Source organism: Mus musculus, chromosome 9 (genome assembly GCF_000001635.26).
Source record: "Mus musculus strain C57BL/6J chromosome 9, GRCm38.p6 C57BL/6J".
NCBI classification, from domain to species: Eukaryota; Metazoa; Chordata; class Mammalia; order Rodentia; family Muridae; genus Mus; species Mus musculus.
In genome coordinates this window covers 19,871,880-19,886,445 of record NC_000075.6, presented here as the reverse complement: position 1 = coordinate 19,886,445, position 14,566 = coordinate 19,871,880, and the positions used below count along the sequence as shown (strand labels likewise).

The following is a 14,566-nucleotide window of genomic DNA, read 5'->3' as shown; positions in this document are numbered from 1 at the left end:
TTGTTATTGGGGTTTGACCAGTTAGTGACCAAATGAGGTCCAAGATCTGTGAGAGACTCGATCTTAAAACCTAAGATGCAGAGTAGTCAAAGTTGACTTCTGACTTACACAAAATATTTTACACACCCACCTTAAAATTAACAAACTAAAAATGTTTGAAAATACTTGCAAATTTCTAACTATATCTCAAAACTTCTGCTTATATCACGTGAAGTTGAGGAAGCTGATTAAGTTGTTTGTATAGAGCTTAAATTTTAATTAATTAAACTAATTTATGTAAATTATTTATATATTAGCTAAAAATTTACTTTTAATTGAGGTAATTAGAGCATCATTTTTATCTCATGTGTTTTGTGTTTCCAGTGTGATATCAGACAAATCATTACTACTACTATAGTTAAGGTTTCCCATCTAAGCTTGCTCCAGATGTTATAACTGTCAGTAGATTTGATAATCATGATAACCACCTTGTGATTTGAACATATGACAGATGGAGTTAAATACAGTCATATATTACAAATGGAAAGAACCATTTCATTCAGCAAAATATTGTTATTTGAAGGTTCAATTTGCTCCTTTTTCCTTGCATATTTTGATCCATTTGCTCCTGACAAACATTTCCATTTTCTTGTTGTTATATTTATTGTTGTTATTTATAGGACTTAATATTTAATCTCATTCTACCTACATTCTTGGTAAGCCTTCAATGGCTGAATTTTACCACTAACAAAGACTGCTTAATTTTTTTCCTTATGAGTAGGAATTTATTTTTAATTTTATTTTTTAAATTATTTTATTTTATTATCATTATTTAATTTTATTTTTTGAATATATGTTTTATTTTTGTGTACAACACAGTTGTGTATAGGTACCCAAGAAGGCTGGAATAGGGTATAGGTTTCCACAGTTTTAGAGTTGCAGCCTGTTGTGAGCTGCCTGATGTGGGTGCTAAGAACAAAACTTGGGTCTCCTGGTAGAGAAAGAAGAGCTTTTAGTTGCTGAGCCAACTTTTCACTGGTTTTAGTCTGTGTATTCAAAATATCAATCCAAGGATGTGACCTTAGTGCACTTTTAAAAGATAAACTATGTTAACTCATTCACAGTGTTCTTTTATTAGAATGAATTTTCCTCCGAGGGACAGAGAAGGGGAAAAGCACTTTCTCCTTCATGTGTACTTTATTGCTAGGAGATTTTTACTGTATTCATGAGGTTGTCATTTGAAAATATTTTTTCATCTCTAATATATTTTTGGCTAGAGGTTCTAAAGACAATATGTGTAGAAACAGTAATTGTCACAGAGTGTATTGAAGTTGTTAGAATTTGTCACATTTGAAAAATTTTATTAAAAGTATATTGTCCATAGTTAGACTCTTTTGCACTATTCTCAAAATTGCCAAGACAGATAAGATTTCTTTTTACCAATGAAGTTTATGTAGGTCACAGTTTTATAGTCTATACATTCAAATCATGTAGCTCTTGCTTTAATGATGGTCTCTTGGTGAATTGCAGAAATGAAAACGTATTGGAGAGAAAGTCATAATCGAAACAAAGAGTAATCCAAAGTGGTTGGAGTATCTTAATCTCTACCAAGGACATATCATCACTGGTGAACTTCTAAGAAGACCCCCCTTTCCTTCCTTTTCTTTTCTTTTCTTTTCTTTTCTTTTCTTTTCTTTCCATCTTCTTTTCTCTTGTTCTTTTCTTTAATGTTCCCTTTTCTTCCCTTTACCTTCATTTCCCCAATTCTTCCTTATTTCATTTCTCTTTTCTTTCCTTTATTCTTTTTCTTTTTCCCCCTCCTTCCTCTACCCTCTTTTCTGTTGGCATTGTATTTAGGTTCTTACTTTTACTAAACAAAGGCAGTACCAATGATCAACATTCAAATTATAGATTCTACTTCTTAAATGATCAAAGTAACTACCAAACGGAAGACAAAGCTCCTAGCCCATGAAACTTTCCTCCTGAATAAATAAATTTTGTCTAAACCTTAATAGTTTGCATGTATGAATGAATTTTTATTAATTACTGGATTATAAAAGTGGTGTGTAACCAGTTACCTCTACAGTGCTTAATTCAACACAATAGTATTTTGTTGTTTTTGTCATCACTGTTGTTGTTGTTTTTAAAAGGTATCCTAGCCCAATGGAACCATATAATTTAACAGGTGCCTTGGAATTCCTGTTACTTGGTCTCTCAGAGGACCCTGAACTGCAGCCCGTCTTATTTGCACTATTCCTGCTCATATACCTGCTCACTGTGCTTGGAAATGTGCTCATCATCTTGGCCATCAGCTCTGATTCCCACCTCCACAGCCCAATGTACTTCTTTCTCTACAACCTTTCATTGTCTGACATGGGCTTCAGCAGCACTACCATCCCCAAAATGCTGATAAACATGCAGACCCATAACAAATCGATAACGTATGCAGCCTGCCTAACTCAGGTGTCTTTCTTCACTCTTTTTGGGTGTATGGACAGCCTACTACTGACTGTGATGGCCTATGACCGATGGGTAGCCATTTGTCGCCCTCTATACTACCAAGTCATTCTGAACCCCGGCCTGTGTAGACGTTTGGTCCTCATGTTATTTTTCATTAGCTATATGAATTCACTGGTACACTACTTCATAGTTTCACAACTAAAATTCTGCACTAATATGGAAATCCCTCATTTCTTCTGTGATATTCCAGAGCTTCTAAAACTTGCCTGTTCTGACACCTCTATCAATAATTTATTCAGGTTTCTTTTAAGCATCATTTTTGGTTTTCTCCCTGTCTCAGGGATCTTTTACTCATACTATAAAATTATTTCCTCCATTATTAGAGTTCCATCATTGTTAGGGAAATATAAAGCATTCTCTACCTGTGGATCTCACCTGTCAGTTGTTTGCTTATTTTATGGAACAGGTCTTGAAGCATACCTTAGTTCAACTATTTCTAGATCAACCAGGGAAAATATGCTGGCTTCAGTAATATATACCATGAGAGTTCCCATGATAAACCCCTTCATCTACAGCCTGAGGAACAGGGCCATGAAAAAGGCCCTCCAGAAAATTTTCAGCTGAGTAATAAAACTTACCTACTTATATAACCCCTTAATATATAGTTTCTTAAATTATTGGTCACATAACTGAGTGGTATTATGAAATATGTCACAAATATAAACATTTATGAATGTAAAATGGTGAAAAATCAATGCATACACGGAGTGAATCTAGATGTACCTTGCTGTGCCTGTCCAAGTTACACATTATAGCCTCATTTTGGCCTGCTTTCTGAACATATAACACTAAAAATTGATACTGCTTATATTTTCATGCAATGAAACTCCAAGGAATACAACCAGACATACTTTGGAAGGAATTGGATTTGATTGTTTTGTATTGTTATGCTATTACTGTATGTACTAATGGAAACATGGTGGTTTAATTATAGATAGTAACAATTTTCAATATTTTCCTAATATAATTCATCACCATGTTAATATGAAATCATTGATCATTGTGCAAGAATGTCCAATTTTAAAAAATGATATTGTTTTCATGATATCCGTTTTATTGTGGAACTATTTGTAGTTTATAGTTACTTGGAAAGGGTGACTCATTCACTTTTGAATATGAGGTCACTGATATTAATTCTATGCTCTAGTATTTGTCCCAAACTCCAGCACATATAGGCAACACTAATGGGACTAAATAGGCTAATAGAATAGAGAGAGGAAATTGGGTAGAGAATATGTAATGAAGGACATATGAAGAATTATTAGAGGTAAAATGAAAATGGGAGATTTATATGTTTATATTTCATTGATTACATATATGAACTCAGGTGTAGGAAAAATTAAATAACCAACTAGTTTTAACATAATATTAAGGCAGAGTGTGCAAAAATTTATGAAATGGCATTAAATGTACTCCTGTCACATGTACTATGTTTTCATGTAACTTATATTTCCTTGCAGTAATGACTACTAATTTAAAATATTGACCAAATTTACAAAACGAAAAAAAAAAGAATTTATACATTCTTATATATACTACTCACAGTCATGATTTTTTATAAAAAATGTTTAAAATTTTCATCTAAAAAATTTGCAAATTTGCACTTATCTTTAATAAATGTTAAACTTTTATGCATGCTAAAGATTTTTTATTGTTGTGCTCTTGTACTTGTTTGCATTGTACTTGATACTGTCAGATATTTTGAACACATCTCTCCCATATTATTATCATTCCATATTTTCCTATCTTCTGCCCAGTAATTACTTTTTACTCCCTGTAGAGTAACATTGTATTTTAGACATAAAATTACATTCCACATTCTATGTATTACAGATATTTTTATTGACTCATCTATTGTTGCTTATCTTGGTTGATTTCATATTTCATATTTTATGAAAAGTCCTCAAAAACAATATGTGCAAATATCTTCGTGATATTTTAGCTTGGAATATTTTGAAAAAATTATCCAGGAATGCTATGGATAATATATCTGATACATTTATATGTTTGTTTCAGAGTTCTTTATACTGATTTTTTACAATGACTAGAATGTTATACATTTACTCTTGCCGTAAGTAGTTTGAATAAAAACAAATATTGAAGGAAAGGCTTACCAATTAGGTCAGCCTTAAGTAAGAATATCTACCTTGAAAGTCAGGGTAGAGTAGATCACTGAGTAAAAGAAAATGCCAAATAAAAATGTAATGAAATAAAATAAAATGAGATATACTGAAGAATAGAGTGTACCAGAACTCAGGAATACTATTATTACAAGATCAAGCATTTGAATAATACTGATATAGGAAGAAAAGTGTCATATCAAGAGGACTGTAAGAATCTTCAATAAATCTTAATCTAGTAAAACTTTCCCAGTATAAGGAAAGACATGCATATTAAGAGGAATGAAGAATATCAAGTAGGCAAAAACAGAAAAAAAAGTCTGCAATAACACCATATATGAAAGCATGACGTATACAGAGTGAAAAGAAGTTATTAAACTATGGAAGGTGGAAAACACCCAGTAATATAAAGCAGGTTCATGAGAATACTACCTGAAGTAATAGTAAAGACATTTATAGCATTCCCACTACCAACATCAAGGTATTTGGAAAGGAACTCTAAACATTATGACTAAAATCATGAACAAGATTATTATGTCCACTCTCTCTGTACCTATTTATTACAGTACTTCATGTCTTAGCTAGAAAAAAAACAACTAAAAGAGATTAAGGGATACAAACAGGAAAGTAGGAAGTCAAAGTATCTTTATTTGAAGGTGATGTATTTATATATATATAAGACCATACGTTTTGATAGCTTAGAAATGTATTTGGCAAAGTGTTAGGATACAAAATTAAAAAACTATAACCATTAGCCTTTCTATTTACAGACAAAGACACCAAGAAAGAAATAATAATATTCATAGTACCCTTTAAAAAAATCTGTGAATAAATCTAACCAAGGAAGTGACAATATTATACAATGAGAACTTAAAACAATGAAAATGAAATTGAATAGTATACTAAAAGTTCGAAAAACCTCTCATTCTCATAAAATATAAGTATTAATATTCTGAAAATGGCAACCTTAACAAACAGAATCTACAGATTCAATTCAATCATTATTAAAATCCCAATGCAATTCTTTATAGAAATTTAAAAAATAATCTTATTCCACATAGAAAAATGAAAAATTCAAGATAACCAAAAGAAAAATCCTTAATAACACTAAAAAACAAAACAAAACAAAACAAAACAAAACAAAACAAAACAAAACAAAACAAAACAAAACAAAACTGCTAGAGGTATGACAGCCCCATATTTTAAGTTAAACTATATGGGTAAAGCTAAAACAGCAAAACAAGCAAAAAAAAAAAAAATCAAAAAAAACAAAAAAAACAAATCCTCATTCTTGAATGGATTAAATTAGTGGACCCACACAAACATCTCTGCACAGACACATGACTTTTAATAGAATGCAACAGTATACACTGGAAAAAAGAGCAGAATTTTTAACAACAGATTCTAGTAAAAGTGGATAACTATACATAGGAGAATATAACTTGATCCATGACTCCTTCTTTCTTTGGCAGCTAACAAGAGCTTGTGAAAAGATGAGATATCACACTCAACACTTCATATTTGACTTGGGCCTGCTTGAGGTTGGATAAGTCTCCTGCATGCTGTCACAATCATTTTGAGTTTATATGTGTACTTGCTGTTTTATATCTAGAAAACTGTTTTCTAAATATCATCCTCCACCCTGAATCTTGCAATCTTTAAATATCCTCTTCCTTGAAGTTATCTGGCTCTTGGGAATGGAAATGACATCTGTGCCCAAGTTAGGACTGACTACTCCATAGTCTCTTATTCTCTACATGTTGACCATTCAGGTTATAGATGTTAATTCCTATCTTCAGCAAAAGAAACTTCTCTGATGAGGGTTGAGAGATGCATTTGTCTATGGATATAGTAATGTCTGTATGAATTGTTTTAATATTTTATTGTCAGTTATCACTTTCACTTATTTTATCCTTTGAACCCATGATATATCATCAGCTTCTTGGTCCCAATAACAGTATCAGGAATGTATTTAGTCTTACAACATGGGCCTTAAGTCTTAACAAAATGGTTGTGGGTACTTTCATACTATCCATGCTATTAAATCTCTCTGATTTTTTTCAGGCTATTTATGTTTTAGCTTCTATATTCATAGCTGGATGAGGTTGATGATTTCCCCCTAACCCAAGGGAATGTAGATATCACATTCCAGGACTAAGTAATTTACCCTGTAGAGAAGAAGATTTGGGGTCAATAATAGCTAATATCTCCATTTCTATGAGTCTAGTATGTGGTATCATCAGAAATAGAGCATTATCTTCAAGTTATGGATGGTGATCAAAATTATCAATAGCCCATAATGCTTGTGTGTCTACAGGATAAAATTCACCAATATCTTACAAAAAAAGTATCCCAAGAGTATTTTTTTTGAAAATGGACAAAATTATACATTATTTTTCTTAATGACTACTAATTTGAATGGATGAGATGGAATATAAATGAAGCTTCAATTTGCATTTCTTTGATTGTTAAGGAGATTTAACTTTTTTCCCATGTATGTTGTCCACTTGTATTCCATCTCTTAAGAACTGGCTATTCATTATCTTAACCCATTTATAAACTGGATTTTTATTTGCTTGTATTTTGTTCTTTATATGTTCTAGACTTAATTTGCTGTAAGATGTATAATGATAAAAAATAACTATAACTCAACTATTTCCTTTGAAAACAGTCTATGATGTAAGTTCAGGCAATTGCTGAATGGAGAGAGTTGAGTAGGAAGATCAATGATGGTAGTGATCAGTACATAAATATATATGAATATATGCCAAAAGTAAAGATTGTAAAGTACTCACAAATGGAGGGTGTATAAAAGTAACAGCTTACACATTGCAGAGACAGAAGTCAACAAGCACCATGCTTCTGAAAGCTATGAGTCTCTGTAGCCCCATCTGACCACTTCAAGAAAGAAGCTTTCTGTCATTATAGCTTCATAGTCAATGTGTATCAAATTATTAAAGTAGAAGGTAGTTTGTCAGGACCAGACAGAAAAATAGTCAACACTAGTTTCCCTACTAGGTACTACGACTTTGTTGTCACTATTTGCAGATTATATGATAATATACTTAAGTGACTCCAAAAATTCTACCAGAGAACTTCTACAACTGAATAACAACTTTCGCAAAGTAGCTAGATATAAAATTAACCAAAACAGATCTGTAGCCTCCCTCTACTCAAATGAAAAATGAACTGAGAAAGAAATTAGGGAAATGACACTATTCACAATAGTCACAAACAATGTAAAATATCTTGGTGTGACTCAAACCAAGCAAGTGAATGAACTGCATGATGAGAATTTCATGTTTCTGAAGAAATTGAAGAGGACCTCAGAAAATGGAAAGATCTCCCATGCTCATGGATTGGTAGGTTTAACATAGTAAACATGGCCATCTTACCAAAAGCAATCTGCAGATTCAATGCAGTCCCCATAAAAAATCCAACACAATTCTTTAGAGAGATAGAAAAAGCAATTCTCAAATGTGTCTGCAATAACAAAAAACCCAGAATAGTGAAAACTTCTCTCAACAATAAGATAAATTCTTGAGGAATCATTATCCCTGACATCAACTTGTACTACAGAGCAATAGTGGGGGTGGGGGGAAAGAAGCACAAGGTATTTTTACGACAGAAAATTAGATCAATGGAATAAAATTGAAGATGTAGAAATAAACCCACAGACTTATGGTCACCTGATCTTTGACAAAGAAGCCAAAACCATTGAGTGGAAAAAAGCATATTCAACAAACGGTACTGGTTCAATTGGTGGTCAGCATGTAGAAAAATGCATATTGATCCTTTCTTATCTCCTTAGACAAAGTTCAAGTCCACGTGTATTCATATAAAACAAGATATATTGATGTTAATAGATGAAAAGTGGGAAAAAAGACTCAAAGACATCAACACAGTGAAACATTTCCTGAACATTACCAATGGCTCAGGCTCTAAGACCAATTATTGGCAAGTTGGAATTCATGAAGTTGAAAACCTTTTATAAAGCAAAGGACACTGTCAATAGGGCAAAATGGAAACCCTATAGATTTAAAAATATCTTTCCCCTCCTCACCTCCAATAAAGGGCTATTGTATATATCCAATATATAAAAAGAACTCAATAAGTTTGAGTCCAGATAATCAAGTAAACTTAATAAAAATAGGGTACAGAGCTAAACAAAGAATTCTCAACTGAGGAATTTCAAATGGACGAGAAGGACCTATAGAAATTTTCCGCATCCTTATTCATCAGAGAATTGCAAGCCAAAACAACCCTGAAATTCGACCTCAGACCAGTCAGAATGGAGAAGATAAAAAACTCAGGTGACAGCAGATGCTGGTAAGGATATGGAAAAGGAGGAAGACTCCTCCATTACTGGTGGATTGTGATCTGTAAAACCTATTTGGAAGTCAATCTGGCAGTTCCTTAGATAATTGGAAGTAGTTCTACCTGAAGATCCAGCTATATCATTCTTGGCATACACCCAAAAGATGCTCCAACATTTAACAAGGACATATGCTCCACTATGTTTCTAGGAGCCTTATTTATAATATCCAGAAGCTGGAAACAACCTAGATGTCCCTCAACAGAGAAATAGATACAGAAAATGTGGTAAATTTACACAATGGAATACTACTCAGCTATTAAAAAAATGACAATGAAATTTGAAGGCAAACGGATAGAACTAAAAAATATCATCCTGAGTGAGGTGACCCAGTTACAAAAGAAAACACGTGGTATGCACTCACTGATGAGTGAATATTAGCCCAGAAAAAAAGATTATTATTCAAACATAATTTTATAATAATTTGATAATGATAACAAATAAATAATAATTAATGATTTATAATAAATTATAAATTTATCTATATTTAATAATTTCATAATTATTTTTTATAATATTTGGATAATTTCTTTTCTAAAAATGATTTAGGATTAAATCCTATCAGTTTATTAGCCATAATTAATGTCAAATTTAAAATACCAAAAATTTCCATAAGAAAAATCCAGAGGTTAAACTCAGTGCATAGGGAATTAAAATGTTTTTGAAAAAAGTGCATAAAAGCAGTTACAAATACTTTTAGAAGATAGTAAATTAGGTATGAGATGTATGACTAAAAGGACACAGGAGGGCTATATACATACATTTTTACTTTCAGGTATCAGTATGAATTTAGTTATGATGTTTTTGATTCACTATGGAGAAGAGGAAACTCTGATGAAAAATTTTCCAAGGGCACCTTCACATTCTTGTTTCTCAGGCTATAGATGAAGCTGTTCAGCATGGGGCATATCACAGCATATATCAACACAGCAATTCTTCTTTGTCAGGAATAATCACAGAAGATCTGAAATCTATTCAAACTCCTGATCCATAGAACAAAGAGACAGAAAGATGAGATCCACAGATAAAAAAGGCTTTGTACTTACAGTAGAAGACATCTTTAATAAGGATGAGATAATCTGTGAGTAAGACGTAGGAGTCCTATCATAGGAATCACATTTAATAGGGCAGTCATCACATCCATAAAGAATTATTGATGTGATTGTAAGAATTGATACCATGAGAATTAGATCCAGTTTACGGAATAAATGTGGTACTTCAGTACCTATAGATAGGTTCAGTTCATTCATCAATAGAAAATTAGAAAGACTAAGAACATAATGATACAAAGCACCAGAATCAGAAGGGCACACTACTGAATGCTTATGATAACAGTGTAGTTGAGCAGGTAACAGATAAAAAGCAATGCTATGTCATTAAAGTGATTAAAAATTCATCCATTCCAGCAACATTATTTTTTTTTAAAAAACATACCCCTGTAAAGTATTCTATGAAGGAAATGTCTTTCTTCTGTGACTGCATGTTCTATATCATGTTTGATACTGTGGTTGATATGAAACAGATATCAATAAAGAAGAGATTTCAGAGGGGCTGAAGAGATGGCTCAGTGCTTCAGAGCACTGATTGCTCTTCCAGAGGTTCTGAGTTCAATTTCCAGCAAGCATATGGTGACTCACAATCATATGTAATCGGATCCAGTGCCCTCTTGTGTGTCTGAAGACATCTACAGTGTACTCACATATATAAAATAAACAAATCTTTAAAAATATTTTTATAAAAAGAACAGATTGCAGAGAAAGAAGTACATGTGATTTTGGTGATGTAAGTCATAGGTGACAGCCAGGAAGATGAGCAGGTTCCCTAGCACCATGACCAGGTACATGGACAGGAATAATCCAAGGAAAATCGATTATAGTTCTGGATCTTCTGAGAAACTCAAGATCAGAAATTCTGATCTCAGTGTGTGGTTTTGTGCTTCCATATACATTTTATCTGCTAAAAATAAGATAAAGGTAGTTTTCAAATAGTGACTGTTGCCATGGTCCAAAATAATCACAACATATTTTTTTCTTCTGAAAATGAAAGTCATTTATTTAACCAACTGATATAACTAAATGATATTATAATTTAAATGGACCTATCAAATATCAACAGTACATCTCACCTAAACACTAAAGAATATAGCTTGTTCTCAAAACCTCATAGAATACTGTCCAAAAATTAACCATGTATTTATTTTCAACAGGTACAAGAAAATTGAAGTAACCCTCTGTATCTTATCAGACCACCAAGAATTAAGCTTGGATTTCAAATTAAAAAACAAAACAAACAAACAAACAAACAAAAACTAGAAACCTTTTCAACTCATGGAAACTGAACAACTATCTACACATTGACCACTATGTCAAGAAAGAAATTAAAAAAGAAAGATCTTCTAGTATTCAATGAAAATGAATATGAAAAATATCCAAACTTACGAGACACAATGAAAGAAGCACTAAGAGCAAAGCACTGAGTGCCTTTGTTAAGAAACTGCAAAGATCTCATAGTAGTGGTTTAATAGCATACCTAAAAGCTCCAGAACAAAAAGAAGCAAGACAGAGAAGAGGGTTAGAGAGCAGGTAATAAACTCAAGGCTGAAATCAATAAATAAACAGAAGGAGAACAAAATAAAAACTCAGTGAAACAAAATGTTAGTTATTTCTTTTAACATGGAAGGGTATAAGATTTAGTCAATAGTTTTTGCAAGGTTAAAAACATCATGAATAGGACAAAAAGGCAGCCAACAGAATGGCAAAGTATCTTCACCAACCCAACATCTGAAATAGGACTAATATTCAAAATATAAAAAGTAAAAGTAATTAGGTATCAACAAATCAAATAACTCAATTAAAAATGAGACAAGGCTAAACAGAGAATTATCAACAGAACAATCTAAAATGGCCAAGAAGCACTTATAGAAATGTTCAATATTCTTGCTTATCAGGGAAATTGAAGTCAAAATGACTTTGAAATTCCAATTTACATTCATGAGAATGAATAATATAAAAAACTAAGTGATACCACATAATGGTGTGGATGTGGCGCAAAGGGAGTACTCCTCTAGCTGGGTGTGTTACAGACAGGTACAATTGGTGTGGCAATCAAATTGGTGATTTCTCAGAAAAGTGTAAATATTTCTAACACAAGACACAGCTATGCCACTCCTGGGCATATACCCAAATCTCCTTCCTATACCACAGCACAGTTTTCAATTATTTTTATACCACTTAGATTCATTATAACCAGAAGCTAGAAACAAGCTATATGTACCTAAACAGAAGAATGTATCAAGAAAATGCCATGTATCTACACAGTAATATACTACTTAACTATTAAAAACAATGTTATCATGAAATTTGCAGACAAATGGATGGAACTTGAGAGTGTCATGCTGAGTATGGTGTTGCAGACTCAGAATAATATATATGGTATGTATTCACTTATGGTTGTAGATTATAATAAAGTACAGGATAACCATGGTACAATCCAGAGAGCCAAAACAACTGAACAATAAGGAGGGACCAAAGGAAAATGTGTGAATCTCATTCAAATTAGAAAAAATATTTAATACTGGTAGAAAGAAGAAGAGAACTGTGTGGGAGAATGAGTGGGGAGGTTGGCAATCAGCTGTGACTGCTGTGGACAGGGAGAGATCTTGGTGTCTGAATGGAAATCAGTGGGTGACCTCTTGCACTAGCTGGAGACTTGGGATAAGAGGGACTACTAGGTATCTGTAAGGACTGGCGCTATCTGAAATTCTTACCAGTAATGAATAGTAAGACTAAACTGGCCACCTTCTGTAGTCAGATAGGACTTCCAGTGATGGGATGGGGACAATAATTCACCTACAAAACCTTCAACCCAAAACGTGCAGAAAAAAATTATACCTAAAAGTTGCACAGAGAAAAAATTGGAGCAGAAACTGAGAGAAAGGCTAACCAATGACTGGCCCACCTTGAGACCTATTCTAAGGGAACGTGTCAACCCTAAACATTAATAATGATACTCTACTTTGCATGCAAACAGAAAAATAGGACAACTTTTTCCTATCCATCCATCATTATATGGAAACAGATGCAGAGGTCCATATTGAAACATCAGATGGAACTCAGGGAGTCTTGAAGAAGAGAGGAGGGCAGGATTGAGCAGGCAGGAGGGGTCGAGGACACCATAAGAAGTTAACTAACCTAGGCCTATGGAGGTTCACAGAGACTGAACCACCAATCAAAGAACAGGTAGTGGTTGGGTCTAACCCCCTCCAACATTTTATCAGATGGTAGCTTGGTCTTCATGTGGATCCCCTAAAAATTGGAGTGGGGGATGTTTCTGACTCTCTTGCCTGTCACTGGATTCTGTGCCTCTACTTATACTGCCTGGTTGGATCTCAGTGGAAGAGGAGTTACTTAGTCCTGCTGAGAATAGATGTACAATGGTGGGGTAGGATGCAAGGGGTCATCCTATTCTCTTAGTAGAAGAGGAGGGAATAACTGGGAGGGGGGTATCTTTAAGCATGGGACTAAGAGAAAAGAGGAGATGAAGGATGTGATTGGGGTATAATGTGAATGAAAATAAATTTTGAAAAAAATAAAATATGCAAAATTAAACAAAGTTTAAAAAATTATTTTTGAGCCAACACTAGGACAGCTTCTGTAGTTTTCAGCACATTTAATGTTGCATATCTCAACGTTGATTCATTTGGACATGCTATAGTTTATCTTGAATATTGTCCAATATCTTATTTGTTTCAGGCTAATATACATACAGTGGCTCTGTTCAAAAGTAATAAGAGCTGTAGGAAATAAAACCTATTGAGAAAAAAATTTGGTCATTTTGAGGTTTTGAGTTTTTATTCTTTATCTCTCTGCATCTCAGCTGCCATGATATATGAAGCAAATAATTCCAGAACAATGAAACCGTGCATCCTCACATAGCCTTTATAACCCCTTTAAATTCCTCTTTCTCAAGGTACTCTACTCCCTCTATACAGTGTCTGAGCCAGCGTATTCCTCTGGAGACTTCTATATTTCCCATTGGAGAGAGGCTGCTTCTCATGTTGCTTCTCATGTTGGCATGTATAAATAAACACTGTCATCTGTTGACATCAAACTATAGTTTCTTTTTTTTTCTTTATGGTATCTAAAAATATTGAACAAGAAATATGTACTATTAGTTAAAGATGACACAATTGAGACTCAAGACATGGCCTTCAATCCATGGGACACATATTATAAGACAAGAGAATATACTTAGTAACTTGTTTTATGACTAGAACATGTTTGAATGGAATTTGACCATAAAAACAAACTAAGAAGTAAACAAAATGGACACACAGACACATAAAACTACAGTAACATAAGTAAATTAATAAGTAAATAGATAAATAAATATTTAAAAGACTAGAGACCATTTTTATATTCAAGACTTAATATACTAAAGGCTTCTAGAACTTTAATTCTTTGCTCACTGTAAGTCTGAATGAATTATTCATCACCTTAATGCCAGGTCTCCAAAAATTTGGACTTGTCTCTCTCAATATCTATGACTCCTCTAAGCACTTCTCATCCAGCTA

General features: G+C 33.1%; 1 protein-coding gene and 1 pseudogene across 2 annotated transcripts; one reads left to right on the top strand and one right to left on the bottom strand.

Annotated features, from left to right (window-relative positions):
- The first annotated feature begins 1,772 nt into the window (after positions 1 to 1,772).
- Positions 1,773 to 3,063, top strand: Olfr862 (olfactory receptor 862). 2 transcript variants are annotated; one of them, XM_030244392.1, is made up of 2 exons: positions 1,773 to 1,794; positions 2,123 to 3,063. In XM_030244392.1, exon 2 carries the CDS (start codon positions 2,143 to 2,145, stop codon positions 3,061 to 3,063), a length of 921 nt encoding a protein of 306 aa, XP_030100252.1. In that variant the 5' UTR covers positions 1,773 to 1,794; positions 2,123 to 2,142. The 2 variants fall into 2 exon arrangements, with proteins under 2 accessions (XP_030100252.1, NP_666773.1); NM_146562.1 differs by lacking the exon at positions 1,773 to 1,794 and having other exon boundaries at positions 2,143 to 3,063.
- Positions 9,873 to 10,936, bottom strand: Olfr861-ps1 (olfactory receptor 861, pseudogene 1; annotated as a pseudogene).

Coding starts and splice junctions, on each gene's coding strand:
- Olfr862 (XM_030244392.1), top strand. CDS start 2,143: ATGGAACCATATAATTTAACAGGTGCCTTGGAATTCCTGTTACTTGGT.